The sequence below is a fragment of the Pogonomyrmex barbatus genome, unplaced genomic scaffold, assembly GCF_055798465.1.
Source record: "Pogonomyrmex barbatus isolate J1 unplaced genomic scaffold, ASM5579846v1 scaffold7, whole genome shotgun sequence".
In the NCBI taxonomy this organism is placed as follows: domain Eukaryota; kingdom Metazoa; phylum Arthropoda; class Insecta; order Hymenoptera; family Formicidae; genus Pogonomyrmex; species Pogonomyrmex barbatus.
The window spans coordinates 10369246-10390885 of NW_028297171.1; the positions used below are offsets into that span (position 1 = coordinate 10369246).

Sequence of the window (21640 nt, forward strand, 5' to 3'; positions counted from 1 at the left end):
TATGTGTGTGTGTGTGTACACACACATGTATGTGTGTGATATATATATATATATATTTCTATTAAAAATAATTGTATAATAATAAACTAAATTCTTCTTTATCGAGCCAGTTATTTAGGTTATGTAACAAAAGAGAAAAGAGTACGATAGATATACGCGAGAAACCTTTATAATTTTGATTTGAACAATTAGAAAAAATAGTTATATTATATAGCAAAAGAAAGTGATATCCGTGTTGAAGACAAAAATAAAAAAGTAGAAGAAAAAAAATGTGTTATTTGTTTTAGCAGAGACAAAACGAAGCAAGAGCTGCAAAAGTTGAGGTTATGTACAACTGATAAAACGAAAGGACGATATATTATTTGGAAAAACAACGTTATCTATTTGGAAAATAATTTGTCTTATTTACAAAATATAAAAGATTGTTTAAATATTTTTATAGTAATAAATAGGCAAAAAATATGGACGCTGATTTTGAGGAACTCTCGCACGACGTAAACATAATTGCTAAGCTAAAGCAATTCAGCGATGCAGTCTTCAAAATCCAAGATATGATAGAAATGATTAGCGATTCTTCGCTATATAATAAACTCTCCAATGCAGACAAAATTAAGTATAACTTGCTGTTATCCTACAGTTTCAATAGTCTATACTGGATGTACTTAAGAGCTGAGGGTACGTAAATCATAATGCTTAAAATTTAGATATTTAATTTATATTTGCATTAACTATTAAATTATTATTAATTGTAGGAATCGATCCATCAAAGCATCGAATCAGAAACGAAAACGATAGATTAAAAAAAGCAATGGTTCGAGCCAAACAAATCAATGATAGAAATACATTAATGCCACATCTTAACAAGGATGCTGCTAAAAGATTTGTGAGGAACAGTTTATGGGAATTAAAACACAAAAAACAGAAAGGCATGGAGAAGGAAACTGAGAAGATCAAAGAATCGTCATCTGTATAAATTATGTTACATATTTGTAACATAAAATTATATATACATTTTTTTATATATAACTTGAGGTTTCATTGCTATTATTATTATTGCTATGTGTATATTTTTTATTAAAAAAGTAAAATAAAAAATTCTTGATATAAATAATTTAATAGTCTTAGGATAAGCTCAAAGCAAAATTATAATTTGCATTGCTATTCTGATATATTTCGTTTATCTTATTTTCATCTTAACTGAGGATGATCTATATATGGTATCTATATATAACTGAGGATGATCTATATTGGAAATTGGATAATTGAAATATATCATCAATTGCTTGACTCTCGAGACAATTGATTACAGTTAATTGCAGTTGATGCACGTAAAGGATATGAGAATTATAATAGGAAATATTACTTTATCTAAGGCAACGAGAAATGGACATGCCGTACTTTTTCAATGCGCAATTATTTTCTATCGTTTCATGTATATCATGCGTGAATCGAGAGCACCTGTCGCGTCGTGCACTAGCAGAATACCGCATTCACGCAGCCAATCGCGGAGCACTACCGCGCGTGCACTACCATTGTTCTCTCGGCTGTTTCCGGTTGGCGCTCATTGGTCCGTGTTCGACTGTTCGATTCTCTCGACGTGTTCGTTCTGTCCGCTCCATCCGCTGATGCGCAAGCGACGCGAGCAGACGCGAATCGAGAGTCGAGCGTTGAGCTGCATGCGAACGGAGCGAGTCGCGAGTCACATATTTCTGTTCGCATCTCGATCACCGCCAGTACGATGGCAGCCCAGTGGATCCGCACAGTAGTAAGTAGGCGCCGGATCGCATCATCCGTGAAATTATCCAAGGAACTATCGTCGTGCGTAACTACCCCGTCCGCCTCTACGTCCTTCCAGCTCCGAGCAAGGTTAGAATTCCTCGCAAGTCGCATCGCACGTACCACACTCCATCTCGCTTTTGCTCTCTTGTCACGTACATAATCGCATTCTCTCTCTCTCTCTCTCTCTCTCTCTCTCTTTCTCTTTCTCTACATATCTATCTTCGTTGCTGTTCCTCTGCGATATAGCTTGATGATCTAATTTCGTCCCAGTTTCTCCCACTTTGACAAATCTTTCCTCCTGTGTTAGGAAACTCAATATCCTAATCGGCATAACTTTGGCGAGTTCGTACTGAAATTATTTCCGGTTGTTGAAAAAATTGATTTTTTATGCACATGGCGCGAAGAATCGGTCTTGTTGAAATCCTGTCAGTTTCGATCATTTCTTTAAATTATACATCGTTACTAACAGATCTCATCGAAAATCGCTGGTGCGCGGCTCTATAGCAGCAAGGTACACAAATGCACCTTGATCCCTGGAGATGGCATTGGACCCGAGATTTCCGCTGCCGTGCAGAAGATCTTCGATGCCGCCAAGGTGAGATATATTTGCATTTTGGCCAATACGACGAGACCGACCACTTTCTAACAACTGTTCGCACGTACTTGATTTATAAAATATAAACTCTCTTTGCTTGTCTTGTTTCAATACTAATTTCAAAAGAATTATTGTAATCTTACTGTTTTTACAAGTTGATTGTAAATTAATTAAATGTACTTTAGTAGCTCTCGATAGATAAAAAATTTAATAAATTCTTTTTTGATTATACGTTTGTAAAATTCAGATCTGTCAAGTTTTAAATCCAAACATCTCCTCCTTTCTCTCTCTCCCTCCTCTCTTTTTTCTCTCTCTTTGTTATTGAATAAAATAATGAGAAAGTAATATTGAATATTATAAGTTATCAACAATATTCTATTAGTTATAGACAAGGTTTCTCCATTTGATAAATTTGGACAAATCTGATAGAAAAAAATTTTCTGTTATAACTGGAATATTTAAAATAATGATATGGAGATATATGTTATTTACTTCTCTTTTCTCTCTATCAAAATTTCAAGTTGAGAGAGGATGTCTTCTATCAATTAAAAATATTTTTCTTCATCATTGATTAGCTTATGGCAATCAGAAAGCTTAAATTACGTAATATGATTACCCAATTTATGTCTCTTTTAACAGTGTACACATTTGATGTTCTTATCTAGACTTGTTGTTGATATAAATATATGCACTTTTAATACAACAGAAATTTATCTTGTATAACAATTTTTTCTATATTTATTTGAAAAAATCTAGGTGCCAATAGAATGGGAATCAGTTGACGTAACACCAGTAAAAGGTCCAGATGGCAAGTTCGGTATACCTCAAGCAGCTGTCGACTCTGTCAATAGGAATAAAATTGGCCTCAAGGGGCCCTTAATGACTCCAATAGGAAAAGGTCACAGATCTCTTAATCTTGCACTCAGAAAGTAAGTCGATAATATAATCAACTATAATTTAAATTAATATTAATTTAAATTAAATTTTCGAGAATATCAAGTTTTTATAACAGCACAACTGTTTTAAGTAATGCACAGACAGTTATATAATCATAATGTCATGATAAGTACGGACGATTACTCCCAATATTTCTACTGCATCTCTCGTAAAATAAAATACGTATTTTACTTATCTATTTGCAAATATTTGCAGGGAATTTAACTTGTATGCTAATGTACGACCGTGTCGATCCTTGGAGGGGTACAAAACACTGTACGATAATGTTGATGTTGTTACTATTAGAGAAAATACGGAAGGTGAATATTCAGGTATAGAGCACGAGATTGTAGAAGGCGTTGTACAATCTATCAAGTTAATCACAGAGGAGGCCTCTCGTAGGGTAGCAGAATTTGCTTTCCAATATGCCACAGATAATAATAGGAAAAAGGTATATTTGAGACATTCGCAAACAGTGAAACATTGTAAAGATTTGATTAATCAAATTGAGTAAAAAAATTTATTTGTAGGTTACTGCTGTACATAAAGCGAATATTATGAGAATGTCGGATGGCTTGTTCTTGAGATGTTGTCGAGAAGCCGCGCAAAAATTTCCATCTGTCAAATTCGAGGAGAGGTATTTGGATACAGTTTGCCTAAATATGGTGCAAGATCCAAGTCAATACGACGTGCTCGTCATGCCTAATTTGTACGGTGATATTTTATCCGACATGTGCGCTGGTCTTGTCGGAGGCCTCGGTTTGACGCCAAGCGGAAATATTGGTCTGAACGGAGCCTTGTTCGAATCGGTATATTATTACGCGAATAGCAACTTTACATTAACTTTATATTAATTATATTTTACATGACAAGAATCAACAATTATGTTTATACAGGTACATGGAACGGCGCCTGATATTGCTGGCCAAGATAAGGCAAACCCCACGGCGTTATTGCTCTCCGCAGTTATGATGCTCAAATATATGGGTTTGAACAACCATGCAAAGATCATCGAGCAGGCTGCTTACGATACTATTAAAGAAGCAAAATATTTGACCGGAGATTTAGGCGGTACTGCAAAATGCAGTGAATATACCAACGAAATTTGTAAGAAAGTTTCTGCGCAAACCAAATAAAAGGCAGACATTGTTGATTGAAATTTCAACTGCCAAATACTCGTAGAATTCCTGTGTCCACGATAAGGGGACCGGGTCCGCTATTTTTTACCATCTATCGCATCACACCATTTTGTGTGTGTATCACTATAAATCTGCGGAATCGATAACTCGCGTTGTTGAATATTCTCCCAATCGTCCACATGCATTGGTAGCTTTCCTTTCTTTTTAGATATACTTTCAATTTAACTTGTGTAACGTGACTCGATTTCAATGATTCATCAAATACAGAACGGCATTTGATTTCGTTTTCCATAAAACGCTCGTATGCCGTCTGTACCGTATGTGTCGATTGCATCGACTAAACATATATGTGTACAACTGTTGTGACGTATTATCTAATTCAATGTTAGGATTTATTTTAAAATTGATACATGTTGGTATTCACTCTATTACCTTCTTATTTTTCACTCTCTAGCAGCTTTTTCCTAATAGTTGATCTCAGCAATAAAGCTAGTCTGTAATTTTTTTTTTATTAGAAGTTTTGACGTGTATATATGCACACTTATATATGTGTATAAAATTTTATTTTTATACATACATATATATGTATGCATTTTTAATAATTATAAAAAATATTAAAATATTAAAATTATATATATGATTTTTTATAATATATTTTTTTTAAATAAACTTGTCGAGAACTTGTAATAATCTTATGTTCTAAGATCGATCGTAGCACGTTACGAAAAGATAGTTACGAAGTGAAAAGTAGGAAAGGTGATAGATGTGAATTCAACACGTATCAGTTTCAAACCCAAACCATAAATCTTGAACAGCATTGATCTAATATTGATAAATGATTCAGAGAAAAAGATCTTGGTAGAAATTGTAAAGATTAGCCATGTAAAAATAGTAGGAATCCTGTATCATAATTTTAAATAAAATATTGTTATGCGACACGTATGTCTTATAGTAAGATTAAGAATAGTTCAAGATATTGAAATCGCGCAGTATTACGGAAGAATAAACGTTTACAAAATTGACATACCTATTTTATTCTGTATCACAAATTTCGATCCTTGTATAAAGATTAACATTTTTAATATTAATTGACATCGTTTCTCGCAGATAAGTTTTCAGAAATTATAAATTATTTTTGATATCAAATCTTACGTAGAAGTATATTTATACATTTAATAACTTTTACTTTGTACATACATTTTCCCTTAATTTTATTTAACGTTTTAACTCGTAGAACATCGTACATTTGTACATTTTAATATAACGATGTAAATTTTCAAAGAGGGACAGTCATGAAGGAAAATGATAATTTCTGTAGAGTTCTCTCGATCGCTCTTTATACCAACATGACGAAAAGTATCGCTCTTTTCCTCCCTTGGTAGTGTTACGTTATAGCACTCATCTCGCGATCACTTGATAACTTCCCCCTACTCTCGCGTCGTTCTCCAGTACGATATGGTACGGTGGGATGCGCTGCTCAGGAAAACTCTCAAGTATGAGAAAAGTTGTCGGCCATATTTCACCGGCGGGGCTGGAAACGGCGAAGGAAAAGGATGAGACGAGGAGGGGACCAAGTGTCATCTTCGCCGCTCGTTAATTCCTTCTGTGATTTATCGCGATCCACCGAATGAGTAATGACTAACTTCTCCGTTCAAAAATTCAGATATTAGATTTTCCTTTAGACGAAGATGTCGCGTCGCTTTTCGATATGGTGTTTGTATTACGTTGAAAAAAATCTTATAATTGCGCACATTGATGGATCGTGACGAAACTCACTCGATTCATATTTCCAATTTAAAAGATAAGATGTGCGAGGTCAAATTAGAATTTTATAATGAATTTCTTGGCGGTGCCGCGCACAATGATGCGTCTTTTCGTTCGACGAGATATCTATTATATGTATTTTATATATCTAAAAATGTATTTTATATATCTAAAAATATATAAATATCGGTATCGAATCCCAAACCGCACGATGTACGATGTGACGTTAAACGCGTCAAAATGTTGCATGATTTTAAATCTCTGGCAAGTCAATCGATATCGGCAAGATTGATTGATTGAAAGTGACATTCGTGACATTACGCTCTTGTCTGCAGGATGTAACGGTGATGCTAACGAGTATGTAGCGCGAGGTAGCGCGAGTAGCATGCAAGAAGCGCAATGTGCATAGGCGGGGTAGTTGCCGCACAAAGGTCCGACACTCCCGGCCAAGTGTGGAAAGCACGGCGCATGCATATTCAACGGGGCACACGAGGCAGCGAGGAGCAAGGCGGAATGTGTATGTATGTGCTTGCGTATGTGTGCCACCGTATAGTCATAGGAATAATAAAAATTCGAGGGTTGAAATTATTTAGATTTATGCCCGTTCTCTTGTCGTCGTACCGTCGCGCCGGTGACGAGGCGCGATTCGATTCCGGGGAACAAATTTCATGCATTATTCAGAACCCGGGTTCGGCCGATGCAACCACCTCGGTCGCAATGGAAGCGATCCTCCCGAAAAAAAAAAGTCGTTTTTAATCTCTCGTCGCGCCCCAATAACGCGCGTGTCCCTCTCATTCCCTTTAAGAAGCAAAAGACGCGAACCGTTTTACGCGGAACGTGCAGATTCGACATACGAAAGAAAGACGACGATCTCAAGCAAGGTATGCATTTTTTCGCGAAATTTACAAGAGAAGAGAGTTTAAGAATCCTGAGTGCACTGAGAATGCACTCTGTATTGAAATGTACGATCACGTTCGTTTAATTCGCGCATAAGTCGTCGATTGACGTTATCAACCTGGCGTAGAATCAACCACCGACGTACCGTATTTCTTTTTAAAGTACATGATCTATAATGACGAATCATTTTCCTTCGATTAATATTTCTCTCGTTTGGAATAATTTACAAGAGAGAGAAAGAGAGAGAGAGAGAGAGAGAGAGAGAGAGAGAGAGAGAGAGAGAGCTCGTCGCCAAGCGCGTCATTGGCCCAAATCATTAAAGAACATTTTAATTCCGTCAGGCGTCACGCATGTTTTATTAATTGTTTCTATGCACGGCAATGCGAATAATCGTCTTACTCGGATTAGCAAGTCCGGCAAGTCTGTCACGATACACTGAAAACTTTCGTTCCATTATCTTCGTGGACCGTTTGCGCGTCGCATCTTCGAGTGCTGTCAAACTGCTGTCTAAATATGAAGAACGCTATTCTCTTCGTTGTCGCTGTCTCCGTTACGACCTGCATCGACGGCAAAGTTTATTATCTGGAAAATTTAGACGATGCGCGAAACAACGAAGCGATCTATCCGATCGTAGAACAGCAGGCCTCTCGCGATCTGGATCTAGCTTTCTCCGCGGGAGATTCCGTCGAGAATGATAACGTCGCATCTCCGGTCAGAAAGGTCAGAAAAATATTACAAGCCGAGAAGCCGAGGAAGTTGCTTTATTTAAAAGCGAATGAAAGAATTACGTTATAGCTAAAATCTTGTGCATTAATATTCCTTTCGTCAAATCTTTTTTATCTTATTGTATTATTGTATATTAGGATGTGAATTTGCTAATCGTTGATGGCTGTGTCGTCTTTATCAGGTATATACTTTTGTCGCCCCGGAAAAGCCACATGTCGAGTTGGGCAGAGACGCGGTTCGACCAGTCACGTATTACAAATTAACTGAACCGTCCAGAAGAGGCAGCTTCGACGACGTCATTCTCGTTCCGCAAGGAGGTCGGAAATTGATGAAGCTGAACGGCAACAATAAGGGCGAAGTGATCCTGGAACTTCGCGTCATAGCTAATCACGACAGCACGTAACGCTCGCGCGTGTTAAAATTAAACATTCATTCATCTACGAAAGGAAGCGAGTTGATGATAAGAACGTTACGCAGTTGAATCGCATTGCTTTTATTTTACGTTCAACTTACAACAACGAGTATTTTCTATCGATACATATAGATACATCGGAATATTATTATAATATTTACAGTATATATCACATGTCGAATTCGCGTCGGAGATGTTTTACTCCGATAAGATCTTTAATGCGATCCTTTGATTCTCGCCGAAAGACGATCCGTAGCTTCTTTTTTGATCGCTCGGAATGTACAGAATCAAGTCAAGAAAGACAATACTGTTCTACAAGTGCGATGGATCGGCATTATACTCGAAAAATGTTTCAGAAAAATGTAAGCGCGATAAAATTTTATAAGTGTGTCTTCAATAAATCGTAATAAATCGCAAATCTATATTCTCGCAAGTATACGCGAGAAAATCAAGGATGAAAAATGGAAAGAAAGAAATTTTCCCAAAAACACAGTATCTAAAGCAAATACTTTTCAAATCGTATGGAAATATGTATGTACTCGCTGCGTGCGTGCAAAAAGAAGTCCAGTCTTGCAGTGCATAGTCCTATATGTCCGAGATACTATATGTGGCGAAGAGTATCAACGCGAGTGCAGTTTCGGAGGTCTTGCACGAGAGAATGCGAATAACAACGCTACTATTTTACACGACTATTTTAGCGATTAAAATGGAAGGACTGTCTTTTTACGGGGGGGGAGGAGAGGGGGGGGGGAATCCCTTGCAAATCGCGCATTCCTTTGCAAATCGCGTTCGTTATAGACAAATTATTCCGTTACTTGCGACGTTTGCTCGATCGATGGGTCATCCTTTGGTTCCTTCACGTAGTCTACCACTAATTCGAGACCGATCAGAGCTCGCAAATCCTTTCTCTCTTCTTCAGAATTTGTCACCGTACTAGCGTTGTCTTCTACTTTTGCGATGTCCTCGCCAACTTGAAAAACCATGATTATTACGAACGTTTTATTACGCGAGCATACACGTCTCTTTAAAATGGCGAAGATAACGTTCGACGATTACTTCAGGGTATCGAATAAGAGAAAATAAAAATATCAAAGAGGAGTGCACTTTTTAATGTATCATAATGTAAATAACAGCGTAAAAGATGAGAAGCTTTGGAAATAATCGCCAATAGAAATAATGACATTTTCATCTTTCCGAAAATATTTTGGACACGTCACAAACACGTCACGAACAGAACATATAATCTCGATCCTAAGCAGACAAATGGAAAAAGAAACAGAAGAGTTGGAATAAACATAATAGTTGGAAATAGAAAAAGGTCGCAAAAAAACTGCAAATACAAAGGTGATATATCCTACCTTGCTGCGCTTCCCTCGAATTCTCTTCGTTCTCCATCGACGCGTCCGTCCTGGAGATCTTTGTCTGTTGTATGTCTTGATACGTTTTCATGAGATGTTTCAGAATATAATTGGTACCTCGTGTGTTTTCCGCGTCTGGATTTTTTGACGTCGTGGCCTCGTCGCGGGTAAGATTCAACGGTCGATTACCGCATTCCTTGGATTGCGGCACGCTAAAGGCCGAGCAGTGCTTACTCTTGAAAGGCAGTTGTCGCTCGTTCGCGTGTTTACGATCCCAAATGTGACCAGAGACGCGTAAGTCTATGAAGAAGTGCAGGGGGTCGATGCCGGGATAAGACTGCGGCATCGGATACGGCGGATACCACAACGGTCCAGGAAGAAATTCCGCCGGACCGGACATAGCGCCGGGCAAAGCGAAGCCCTTTACTCCCTGAAGCACGCCCTCGCATCCTCTGCCCGGCATTCCGGGCAGAAAGGGGCCACCCCGCGAAAAGTCCAGCTTCTTCTGATCCGAGAGTTGCAGAGGCGACACATCCTGACTGGGCACGATACTCTTTGAACGATCTTCGTAACTCCTGCCGCTATCGAAATTACAATTCCTGCCGCCACTGCGATCCAGCTGCTGCGAATCCTCCGGCTTGATCTTTCGCGCTTCTCCGCCGGGGAAAATATTCTCCGGCGGCTGAGCCTGCTCAAAGTGCCGCGGTCGTTCGTCAAAGAAGTTCTTGCCGTGCTGCCGCGGAAATTCGGTTTTATTCTCGTCGATGGGTTTAAGAATGTCGTTGCCAAAGTTGGGCTTTTGGTCGAACGCGCCAACTTTGCTCTCCATCGTGTCCGCATAGGCATCGGATCGCTTGCCGTCGGTCTCCAGACGAGCCTCTGCCGGTACCTGAGGAGGTTGCTGTTGCGCCGTAGAATGATAGTACTTGTCCGAATGCTGGTGATAATGATGATGATGGTGATGGTGATGTGGTCGTTCCTTCGTCGTAAGCTCCAGCGGCCGATCCCGAGCGTCTCGCCAGGATCGCTTGCGACGTCGCGGCGCATTTATCGTACCGCTACCACCGCCGCCACCACCGCTGCCACTGCCATTACCACCGCCACCGCCACCGCCACCGCCACCGCCACCGCCACCGCCACCGCCGCCGCCGCCGCCGCCGCTGCCACCACCGGCTGATGATGCCTCCGCCTTGGCCTGCACGAAGGAGCGTAGCATCTCGCTGAAGAAGAAACTGTGAGGCGTCAACGGCACGTTGTACAGATACGGAGGAGTAGCTGCCAACAGGCGCGAAACGAGATCTCCGCCCGATAGAGAAGCCGGAGTCTTCAGAGTCGATGGGTCACCCGTGGTTGTCGTCATTATGGCGGCTGTTTTGATAAAAGAAATAGAATAATCTCTACAACTTTAATATAATTCTTATATTTATATCGACTACATTTCGCTTAATTTAAATGATAATTTGGCGTTATCAGATCTAATTATCTGGTAAATTTAATTCAATTATTTTCGTACCGTTATTTTTTTATATGTAAGTTTTGTTTTATTATCTTTGTAAAAATTAACAATATCTTTAACAAGTTGTAAGAGAGAGAGAGAGAGAGAGAGAGAGAGAGAGAGAGAAATGCTTACATGAATTTGTATTTCATTTTTCCAAGTATTTCGTTTTTCCAATATCGCGAATATTCTGTAAATGACGCGAAGCAGCAGTGAATTTGACGATGTAATGAACGCGTACACGAAACGCGTTCAGGCACGATTTGCCGATGTAGAAGTGAGCTACTATTGTCTTCTGAAATTAATTGAATGGCTCCCGGCCTTAAGTCTAAGACCAAGGAAAAGCAGCGTCTACAGCGAGACGGGATGAACCAGCCGGATATCGCGTCATCCATTAAGGAATACTAATTTCTGTCAAGCACACGTTCGCTTTCGTCCAAGTGCGAGAATTTCCGCAAAGTTATCTGGAATTTCTCGCGCGACTCGTTGATGCAAACATTTCAATTGATATCAATGCCTTTACAATAATTTTATCATTATTGAGTTCGTATTATGGAATATATTAATCAATTTCCGTTGACTTTTTTTTCCAAGAAAATGTCTGTGCGAAAAAGATAAATTGTTCTTTAGACAATACCAATTTGGAAAATTTCATCTTTTTAATTTTACATTCTTAGTTGATGATGACAAGGATCACGACGAACGAATGTTTGCGAAAAAACTACAATCGTCGAAAAAATTTTTCTTCGTAATAGAAAACAAAGGTTTTTCTGAAAGGATCTTAATGTGGAAAGAGTGAAGAGCAACGAGAAGTGGAAAGTAGAAAGATAGGGAGAAAGAGAAAGAGAGAGAAATAAAGAGAGAAAGGGGAGGGAGAAGAGATCTGTATCCGCGCGTTCGCGGAGAGAGAGAGAGAGAGAGAGAGAGAGAGAGAGAGAGAGAGAGAGAGAGAGAGAGAGAGAGAGAGAGAGAGAGAGAGAGGGATCGGGTATTGTTTCGGTCCATTGTTTCCCAAACAAACGGCGTCCACGTTGTTTCGTCAGGAGATATTATGTTCAGCCAGACAGGCAGGACGAACGGGAAATGGACTGCTGTCAGTTTTACTCTTCGTGATAAATACTCGTTGCCGGCGCTTGCCGCCGTCACCGCTGCCGCCATAATTCCATCCATCCGTATTGCATATCGAAGTTACAGTTTGTAATGACAAGAGACTGCGTTTTTTCGCATAAAAAATTTTCTCGAATTTGTTTTAAATCATTTCATTAAATCTCCAATTATAAGCTTCAAATTACTATAATTTTAATTATCAAAATTTGTATATATTTTCCTGGAGAAAAACGAGTTGGTCTCGCGTTTTTTTTAGACGCGGCCATTTTTTATTTTTCCCGGAAAACCAGATACCAGAAGAAGCATTCGCTCGAAACGGTGCGCGAGAGGAAATTCTTCGGAGCAACGACGATTTTTTTCCTCCGCGCGGAGACTCGTTTAGGAGACAATGGTACCAGCTCGAGAGCTATTCTAAAGATCGTAAAGGGACTTTACGGGAGGACGTTATATTATTATTCCGCTTGAGGCGAGCGACGCGGATAGAGCACGCGAATCACTCCGACGTCGACGACGCGTCATCACCGTCGTCACCGTCGTCACCGTCGTCACCGCCGTCGCCGTGGAAAGACGATCTCGATTTCACGCGGTGCGCGAGGGAAGGCCAGTTTACGATTCATAAGACAACTCGGCGGATTGAATTAAGCTCGCTCGCGCTGCGGCAGCTGCCAGTCCCGTCCGCCACCGGGCGGGCGGCGCGAATCTGCATAATCCCATTCGCGTCGACGATTCTAATTGGCGGATTGTTTCAATTCTCTGTCGCTGCGAATAAATTTTGCATTCGCGCTGCTCTACCTCCCTCGGCCTGCCGCCCCCGTTTCCCGCCCCTGGTACCCTTTGCCGTCGCCGCCGCCACCCTCTCCTAAACTCTGATCCTGCATCTTTCTCTCTTTTGTCGTTCCTCGTCTTTCTTTCTATCCCTGTAACCTCCTTTCGATATTCGCTTTATCATCACTATCTCTGTCGTGAGATGCGAAGCGTATCAAATATATAATGAACCATATATGTACGTATATTATACCTCTCGCTTTATTTTTATTCAACTTGACAATAACTTTTCCCTTTTCGCTATACTCTCGTTTATATACATATACTGTTATGACCGCGCGAATCTTCTGCGGCCAAGTGAAGTCGAGCCGCCGCTATTTTGGAGTAAAAGTGAAGCGCTCTTCGGGACAACGGTTGTTGTTTACGAGGAACGCAGTGACTCGTGGCGTACAGACGTATGTCCATGAAATTATTGTTGATTAGTTTGAATAAAGCCTACGTATTTTATTAAACGGCATTGTTTATTGCCGAGCGCGGCTTCCTCGCGGAACGCGCGTTTAGTGTGACCGTCGGACGTAACAACACTATGTATAGGATTCTTGCAATCTGTCTATCACTTTGATCAATTTCAATGTGATTGGATATCTTTTTTTTAATCCAATGTCTTTTCCCTATGTATACATGTGGACTTGCATCGTGTAAAATCTTGCGTACACATCATTTCAATTTCAAAGATTGTCAGAAATATTTGAATTGCACTTTTTCATTTGGTTGGATTTTCCTATTAAATTTATAGTATTTCCTATAAAAATTACGTACGTTGTAGAAGAAATATTTTGGTATAATTACCGTCATCCAATTTGTGGCAACTCGTTTCATTTTGCATTGTTAGATATTGTGAACGTGCGCTTCTTTCGCTCCCCAAGGCAGTTCTCGATGTTTTCAGTCGCTAACTATTTTCACGTATTTTTTATTGTTAACTTGTCGAAAAATATTGTTTGAAAGTTTTCTAAAAATATTCCGTGTACGTACGCGTATTTTTAAAAATGTCAATTTGCCTGGAAATCTGTTATTATAAATCGATAACTATTGATAATCCTGTCGAAGGATTTGTGATTTTATCTTCAAAATAAATAATTACAATATAATTAAATGCACTATCTAGTAATATTTAAAACTTAAAATCTCGTATCTTTTCATACCGATTAGCTTCACAGTTAATTCTTTTAACTTCTCTTCGAGAGAAGAATAGCGCGATTCTTTCACGTTTATATAAATATTTTTATTGCGCTCTCGCAAGAAGATTTTCTTGCTTTGCTTAGGGAGAAAAAGCCATCGATCGCAGTAGAATCCAGACTTTTTTTATGATTGAACTCTTTGCGTAATTCAAGCATTTTATTCTCCATGTCACACGAAGAAATGCATCTGTCTCACGACTCTTGGACGTACTTTAAAGATTGCATCTTCAAGAAATAATAATCATCTGATACTTATTTCATAGTGACGCTTCGTGACACACACACACACACACACACACACACACACACACACACACACACACACAAATATTATTTATTCAACACTATTTGATAAATTTTCTCAAAATCAGAATACATGAATTTTCAGACGATAATAGCTGTATTTCCGCATAGTGTAAAAGATCGAAATAATAAAAAGAAAGACGCGCGTAAACATTATATTATATTATACAAAATGTCTCAAAAATGTCTCATTAGGAGAACTTTGTTCTCGGTAGGGACACTGTTTATCTAATAAAACTGCCGTCTAAATATTATCTAACCAAGATTATACCAAAGATGAAATCTCTTTGCAAATTGAAAACTGAGGGGATAAATATTATCATAACATTATGCGAAAGACGAGCCATTATGATTGTTACGCGATGAAAATTATCGTGGCCATCGTGATAATGGCGTTAATTGCGATATATTCTTGTACATCAAAAGAAAACAACGCGTTTACAGAATTGATCGTTTTGATTATCATGCAGATGCGATATGCACAGCAGATGTTTAACGGAAAGCATATGAAATAGCCAGTTAAACGGTATCATTAAGTGCCGCGTATGGTGTACAACAGAGAATCGTCCCGCGAAAAAAGATACGCCGCGTTTGCATTTGACAAAAAAAAGAATGCCATCTAAAATTAGTTAACCAAATTTATATGCGACAAATATATACGATATAGTGGAAGACGAAATTAATTAATTGATCGTAAATGCCGTTTAAAATTAACAATAAATAAGTATCTTCTCCTTTCGCGAAACGTTTAGTCTAAAATACGATATATAATAGTTCTCACTCTGACGAAAAGAGAAATGGCATTTGTAATTCAATTACACGCGCGTTCGAAAGATTTGAAAAATTTCGAAACAACAAGTACGAAAAATGGCGCAAAATCGCGTTGAACGATCCGCACGTTTGCGTTTTTTCCGCGTCGTCGCGCGAGATCTCGATGACACGCGGCGAAAGAGCGATCCCTCAAGATCCCTCGCACTCACCTGCACGCGCAACAGAGCAAGCGAAGGGAAAGCGGAGCGGCGAACGGCGCGAGCGGAGGGTCCCTCCAGAAGTTGGTGCCGCTTGGTAAATGATGATCCACCGATCGGCCGGAAACGACGATCTATGGATCCCCGTCGTCCAAGGATACCGCTGATACCGCTGCACGGGGTCTGACGCGTGCTGCTGGCCGCGGCGGCAAATGAGATAATAATCGGAGGACTCAGTCACTCGTCGTCGACGGCTGCGTGGCAGTCGGGATGGTTGTTCGATGATGGTGCGGCGACGGCGGCGGTAACGGTGGCGGTGTGGCGGTGGGGGTTGTATTCCATCCCTTGGCGACCGTCGGCGACGAGGGTGCGAGAGCAACGGGGAACGCTGCCTGCGGAAGAACGCAGAGCGAGGGAGGTAGAGGATGAACATGAGCGCGAGGGGATGAAAGAGGTAACGGAGGAAGTGGAGGAAGAGGAGGAGGGCTAGGAGGCGGGAGGGTGGTGGTTTTTGAGATGATCCGGCCAATCTGCGCATCATTTCCCCGATGCACCCCCCCCGTGCCGAGCCGCGCGCGTAGCGGCAAACCGGCGCGGATTCCGCACCACCGCAAGCAGCGTGGAAGCCCTGTTGAATGCCACATTTCGAGGCAAAGACGAAGTGGGAGAGGGAGCGGGAGGGGAGGAGGAGGGAAGGAGAAGCAGGGAGGAAGCGAGGGAGGGACCGCGCGCGTTCGCGGCGCGAAGAATGGAACGGGAGGAAGATGGAGTGACAGATAGAGAGAGAGAGAGAGAGAGAGAGAGAGAGAGAGAGAGAGAGAGAGAGAGAGAGAGAGAGGAGGGCGGCACTAAAAAGAGAAGAGTAATGCGGGGGAGAGAGGGGTGGGCTGGTTCTCTCTCGCGGTAGTCCTGCCGGGGGAAAAAAGTGGAAAACAGATATAGGCGAAGAAGAATCTTTTTCCCCGGCGAGTGCGCGCCACACCGTCACCCCGTGGCTCGTTCCTTCGCTTCTCTATTCCGGGGTGTCTCTTCGACGGGATACCTATATATCCGATACGTACGTGTTTACACGTCGTCGCGAAGGGATCGAATCGAGCATGCCGATCTCTAAAGCCGGATGGAATTGAAAAACTCGCGTTTACGCGTCAGATAGTTTGCCACGAATTCCCCACGGCTTGTCGTGCTATAAACAATGAGAGCGTGGAATGCGGGACTTCATCTCGCAAGTAGGATAATTAAGAATATTAGAATGTCTCCGATCATCGCTCTCGTGTACCATTCTTTTTGCATTTTGGCAAGCATCACTCTTTCTCTCTTAAATTTGAACAAAATTACTCCTTGATCATTTTTTATGTTTATTTGGTTTCTCCGTTTTGTCGCGGGGAGAAAATTCGGAGGAGAAGATGTATCGTACGAATAACTACGAGGCAGGACTAGATGTTAAATCTTTTCGAGGCAGCGAGAAGAAAGGAAGAAGCAGATATTCGAGCGAAAAGGGGATCGGCCCCCCCCGCGCGCATCGACATTCTAAATTTCGTAACTAGATCGATAATGGTCGAACTTTTCGCGCACGGATTTAGATTTCAAAGGATATCGGGACTTCCCTCGTGCGGATGCGTTTCGCGCGTGGCAAAACTCGCGGAACCGAACACGCGGGAACGCACCTCGATGAGCGACTATGAGATACCTTCAATAGATATGAGAACATATATACATGGATGCTAACAAACGTAACGCACGTCAGTTTCGTCAAATTCGCTAGAAATCGGGAAAGCGTAATCGCCACGTCCGATGTTTGCCATGAAAGGTTCTCTACGACAAATTCGCTTTTCTTTTTCTAAATAAATGTTAAAAACAACAAATTCTATTAGCTGTGAATTACGTGAGAAATTGATGTGATTTCGTGACACATGTTATATTTATTTATTTATACTGACGTGAGATCAGGGGAAATAAGTAATAATGTATCGCAAAAGTTGGATTTTCCTCGATGTACGATGTATCGACATCGTTTTCAAATCTCAATACTGATTCGTTAATAAAGAACTTTTGGAAATCTTCTGACGTGTATTTCACTAAAGTAAAAAGTTTTTCTTTTCTAACATTTTTTTTTGTTTTAATAAGTAACGTCGCGAGCCGATAAATTATTCTGACAACATTGTCGAGCATTTTCCTTAGGAAGGAGATAATTAGTTCTTTTGCAACGTGCGAGGGTCGATTAATGGGAGGGAGATAAATAATGCGCCAAAAGTTTATCGCGGCGCGTTACGGGCATTTATTATTTACCGAGACTTTTCCTGCGGCGCGCAGTCGCGCTCTCTTTGCTCGACACAGAGACTGGATGACCACTTACGTCACACCATACGTGAAACGATGCTAATTGGTCCACCGCGAGGGGTAGCAACGCGTGAAAGCGCTCGCGCTCGCTCGTCGTCCAAGTCGCCGCTCCGTTTCTATCCCTCATCCTCTCCCGGCGGCCGATTCGATGTGGACGAGAACAGGGTAAATCTGTGCACGCACCAGCGACACGTTTCGCTCGTTAATTATGTATAGAATTTCTCAGAGCTGTCGCTCTTGCGCACATCACGTGTGCCACTAACGCGCTAAATTCGCTGGATATTTATCGTGATGATATTTATTTTTCATTTTTTCAATATCGATTGGCATTATCATAAGGAATTGCATACAAATTACATTACTAGAAATTATGAAACGTATATAGAAATGATTTTTTTATTCAATTTCGGATATTTGTTGCGTAAAGATACACGAATTAACGAAGACAAAAAACATTATCGAATATGTCATTTTTCAAATAAATTTTCTTGATAACAATATAAAAAAGCAAAATCTATCTACTTATTCATTTTGTGCAAAATCGTTGCTACCATTTGTGAGCAGATTGTGTATTTAATAGCTCATTTCTCAAGTGCGTTTTGAATCTGCACTTTCAATCTGACGAACACAATCGTCCTTTCGAATAATTCTGAGTAAATTAGGGAAGAGGAATGAGATGCACGAATGTATATATCAACTTCGAGATCGGCTCACAGCGTGACGATTCGAAATCGTTGTCCCCAAGAGAGAAAAGCAGGGAGAAAGGGTAAGAGGAAGAGAGAGGATTACGGGGGCGATCGTGAGTCCGCGGTAGAGACAGTCCGTCCTTCGCGGGTGAGCACCCTAAATTTCAATCGACGATTCGACGGGACCGAGAGTCTCTTCTGCGGGCTCGAGTACCCGAGGAGGTAGTACGAAGAGGAAGAAGGGAGAAATGGAGGGAGAAAGGGTGCAGGGAAACAATTTACCCGAAATTCGCCTCGTCGCGCGTTCGGCGACTGGATACACTCTTATTTGTCCCCGCGGCAATCTGTCCCCGACTGCAACCCTTCTCCTAGCTTTCTCCAAACCACAATCACCACTACCACCACCACCACCACCACCACCACCACCACCACCACCACCACCACCACCACCATCACCACCACCACTATCACCATCATCACCACCACCACCGCATCTTTTCGGTCGTCCCCTGCAACCTCAATCTGCCCTCTTTCCGCATTCCTCAACGCCGGCCTCCGATATCGGCCGTCTTCTCTCGCGATGAAAAGAGCGCGAAACAGCCAAGTCTCGGAGGAATTTTAAACACCGGCGATTCGTCAGTACTCTTTCTTCGGTTTTCCATCCTCTTTTCCCTATCGCCTAGTCTCCTTTCTCATTACGATTCTCTCTCACTCGTTCTTCTCCCTCTCAAGCCCCGGGTAGGCGGAATTCGAGAACGCTTCTCGCCGATATGGGTACTCGGTACAATGCGGTTATAGCTAGATCTCTCTATGGTATCTTCGCCCCGGCATCTCTCTCCCCTTCTTCCGCATCACTCGCAACGTGTGAAAATTGAGGACATCGTTGGTTGCAACTTATTCTCTCGATAATGCTGTTTTTCAAGGACGCGTCATTGTGTGCAACTCAAAAATCTGATCATACATTCGTAATCCCCTTGCATTAATCCGACTTTGGTGAACAAGAGTGCGAGAACACGAATGAAACACTGATATTCCGTAAACATACAATATACATTTAATGCGAACGCGCGTTCTTCTTACGTTAGAAAATCCGTGATGTGAAACTATTTTGAATCTCTGAATTAACATCTCTCAATAAAACAATCTCTTAAATCTCGACATCTTAAATCTCAGTCAATGTTCTTTATATAAATCTTCAATCGTGTTGAGTATATCGAGATATTCGAATAAATTTTATTTATTATAATTGAAAGACTCGCGACGAAATGACGAAAAGAATGAATAACTAGCAACGATACGTTTCAAATTCGACTTGGTGGTTAAAGCCGTGAGAGAAGACTCGTGTAAATTCATAATTTTTGCAAAATTCAGATGGCAAAAAATGCTATATTAAAAGTAAAACTGGGCATGCGGGAATCAAAGCATCATTGATTTGTATTTGACTTTTTTCGTTCTTACGTCGAGACTCTCTTACACCCTCGATCGCGGACTGTCTCGCGAAATCGCGGCTCTCGCCGCCGTTAGGCCGCCCGACGTTGGACGCGGCCGCGCGCTCGTTTAATCGAGATTTATCCTGGTGTTGCGCATCTGTCGCTCCGCGCGCGCGGGGCACGTAAAAGGGGCGCGCGGGAAAGGAGAAGGCGGTTTAAGAGAAAAGAGCGAGAGATGAGGAATCACTCGAGTCGCGCGCTCGCAGTGAGAGCTCGCAGCGGGGTGCGTAATATTCCCGGGAAGTAAAGCTCCCGAGAATTTCAAGTTCCCCCTGCTCTCTCCCACTTCCGCACCCACTTGCTTCTCACGCCCCTTCCTCTTCTCCATCCACATCTACCACTCATCCTCTCTCGCGGCAGGCAGAACGGTAGGTAGAGAGCGGCGGCCGCCCCTCCGACTACGAAGGGATGCAAATAACTGGTGATAACAACAGATAGCTCTGCTGTACGGTACGCCTGCCTGGAGTCTGCTGTGGCGTGTGGGTGACTACAATGATGGTGGTGGTCGCCGATGGTTTGAGTTTTGACGGGAGGAAGAGGATGGCATAAGAGAACCAAGCGAAAACGGGGGCAACAGCGGGGAATTCGAGAAAGAGAGAGAAGAGAGAGGGGGGAGGGGAGCGGGAGAATCAAGCTTGAAGAGTAGGCCAGAGGGTGGGTTGAGGGACAGGCAAGCAGGCACAGGCAGGCAGGCAGGCAGGCAGGCAGGCTTGTAAGCAAGCAAGCAAGCAAGCAAGCAGGCAGGCAGGCGGGCAGGAACCGTAGAGCCGTGGAAGAGAAGAGCGACGGCAGCGGCAGTGGCGTCGAAGGGGGTGTCGAGGGGGTGACAACAGAGACCGGATGGAAGGCAGAGTAGATGGAAGAGTGGTAGTCTCTCTGCCGCGTCTCTGTCGGTCCGTCGTTCCAATCGTGCCGGTCTCTCCTTCTCCGTCCAACTGTATCCGTATTTGGGTAGAAGGGTGCGAATTGGAGCGATAAGGAGAATGAATCGTCACGCGAGAGAGGGAAAGAGAAGAAGCAAAGCGACGAAGGAGTAGGGGAGGGGGCTTACGGGGGATGGCCGCAGTCGCGTGGGCTCGGCAAGGGTGAGAGGCAGAGAGTGTTGGGGGACGTCACTCGCTGTCGCATCGAGCGCGAGCGATGAGTGGCGCGCGCTCGCTCGTCTTTTGTTTGCGATACGATGCGACTGCCAGCCTGGTGACAGCAACGACGTGGTGCGACGTCGGGGGACGACACGGGGCGGTTTAGGGAGGATCGGGGAACAGTAGCGGCAAGGGGGACGTGCTCGCGCGCGCGCGCGCCATTGGAAGGGGTAGTAGCGCTCCGCGGGGGTGGAGGATGGGGATGGATGGAATGAGCCTGGGTGAGAATCATAGAGCTACGCTACACTTAACGCGACCCACGCGCGCACGCATGCACGCATGCACATACGCACGCACTCACGCATGCATGCACGCACGCACGCACGCACACACGCACGTGAACGTGTGTCATGTGCGCGATACACGCGCGGGCGGCCGTAACCCTCCGTCGGCCCGATTGCACGTTTCCCATATTGGGTCCTTGTTGTCGACAGGTTGCCGGATATGCATCCTGCGAATCCGCTTTGCCCTCCGGCGCGAGAGATGCGATGAGTTCGAAACCG

At 42.4% G+C, this 21640-nt stretch overlaps 4 protein-coding genes across 5 annotated transcripts; 3 read left to right on the forward strand and 1 right to left on the reverse strand.

The window, feature by feature from the left end:
• Positions 1 to 85: 85 nt before the first annotated feature.
• LOC105432677 (nuclear nucleic acid-binding protein C1D) lies at positions 86 to 1111 on the forward strand. The gene is made up of 2 exons (XM_011647598.3): positions 86 to 675; positions 753 to 1111. The coding sequence occupies exons 1-2, from the start codon at positions 462 to 464 to the stop codon at positions 971 to 973; spliced, it is 435 nt and encodes a 144-aa protein (XP_011645900.2). The 5' UTR covers positions 86 to 461; the 3' UTR covers positions 974 to 1111.
• Positions 1112 to 1573: 462 nt separating this feature from the next.
• Idh3a (isocitrate dehydrogenase [NAD] subunit alpha, mitochondrial) lies at positions 1574 to 5471 on the forward strand. Its single transcript, XM_011647595.3, has 6 exons — positions 1574 to 1765; positions 2249 to 2374; positions 3131 to 3303; positions 3527 to 3761; positions 3841 to 4119; positions 4207 to 5471. Exons 1-6 carry the CDS (start codon positions 1739 to 1741, stop codon positions 4444 to 4446), a joined length of 1080 nt encoding a protein of 359 aa, XP_011645897.2. The 5' UTR covers positions 1574 to 1738; the 3' UTR covers positions 4447 to 5471.
• A 1818-nt stretch (positions 5472 to 7289) lies between these two features.
• Positions 7290 to 8579, forward strand: LOC105432674 (uncharacterized). Its single transcript, XM_011647594.2, has 2 exons — positions 7290 to 7830; positions 8018 to 8579. The coding sequence occupies exons 1-2, from the start codon at positions 7624 to 7626 to the stop codon at positions 8237 to 8239; spliced, it is 429 nt and encodes a 142-aa protein (XP_011645896.2). The 5' UTR covers positions 7290 to 7623; the 3' UTR covers positions 8240 to 8579.
• LOC105432748 (uncharacterized) lies at positions 8314 to 20445 on the reverse strand. 2 transcript variants are annotated; one of them, XM_089082940.1, is made up of 4 exons: positions 20294 to 20445; positions 15495 to 15874; positions 9607 to 10974; positions 8314 to 9218 (listed from the first exon to the last, which is right to left on the reverse strand). In XM_089082940.1, exons 1-4 carry the CDS (start codon positions 20338 to 20340, stop codon positions 9052 to 9054), a joined length of 1962 nt encoding a protein of 653 aa, XP_088939066.1. In that variant the 5' UTR covers positions 20341 to 20445; the 3' UTR covers positions 8314 to 9051. The 2 variants fall into 2 exon arrangements, with proteins under 2 accessions (XP_088939066.1, XP_088939067.1); XM_089082941.1 differs by lacking the exons at positions 15495 to 15874; positions 20294 to 20445 and adding an exon at positions 11237 to 12540.
• Between the last annotated feature and the right edge of the window lie 1195 nt (positions 20446 to 21640).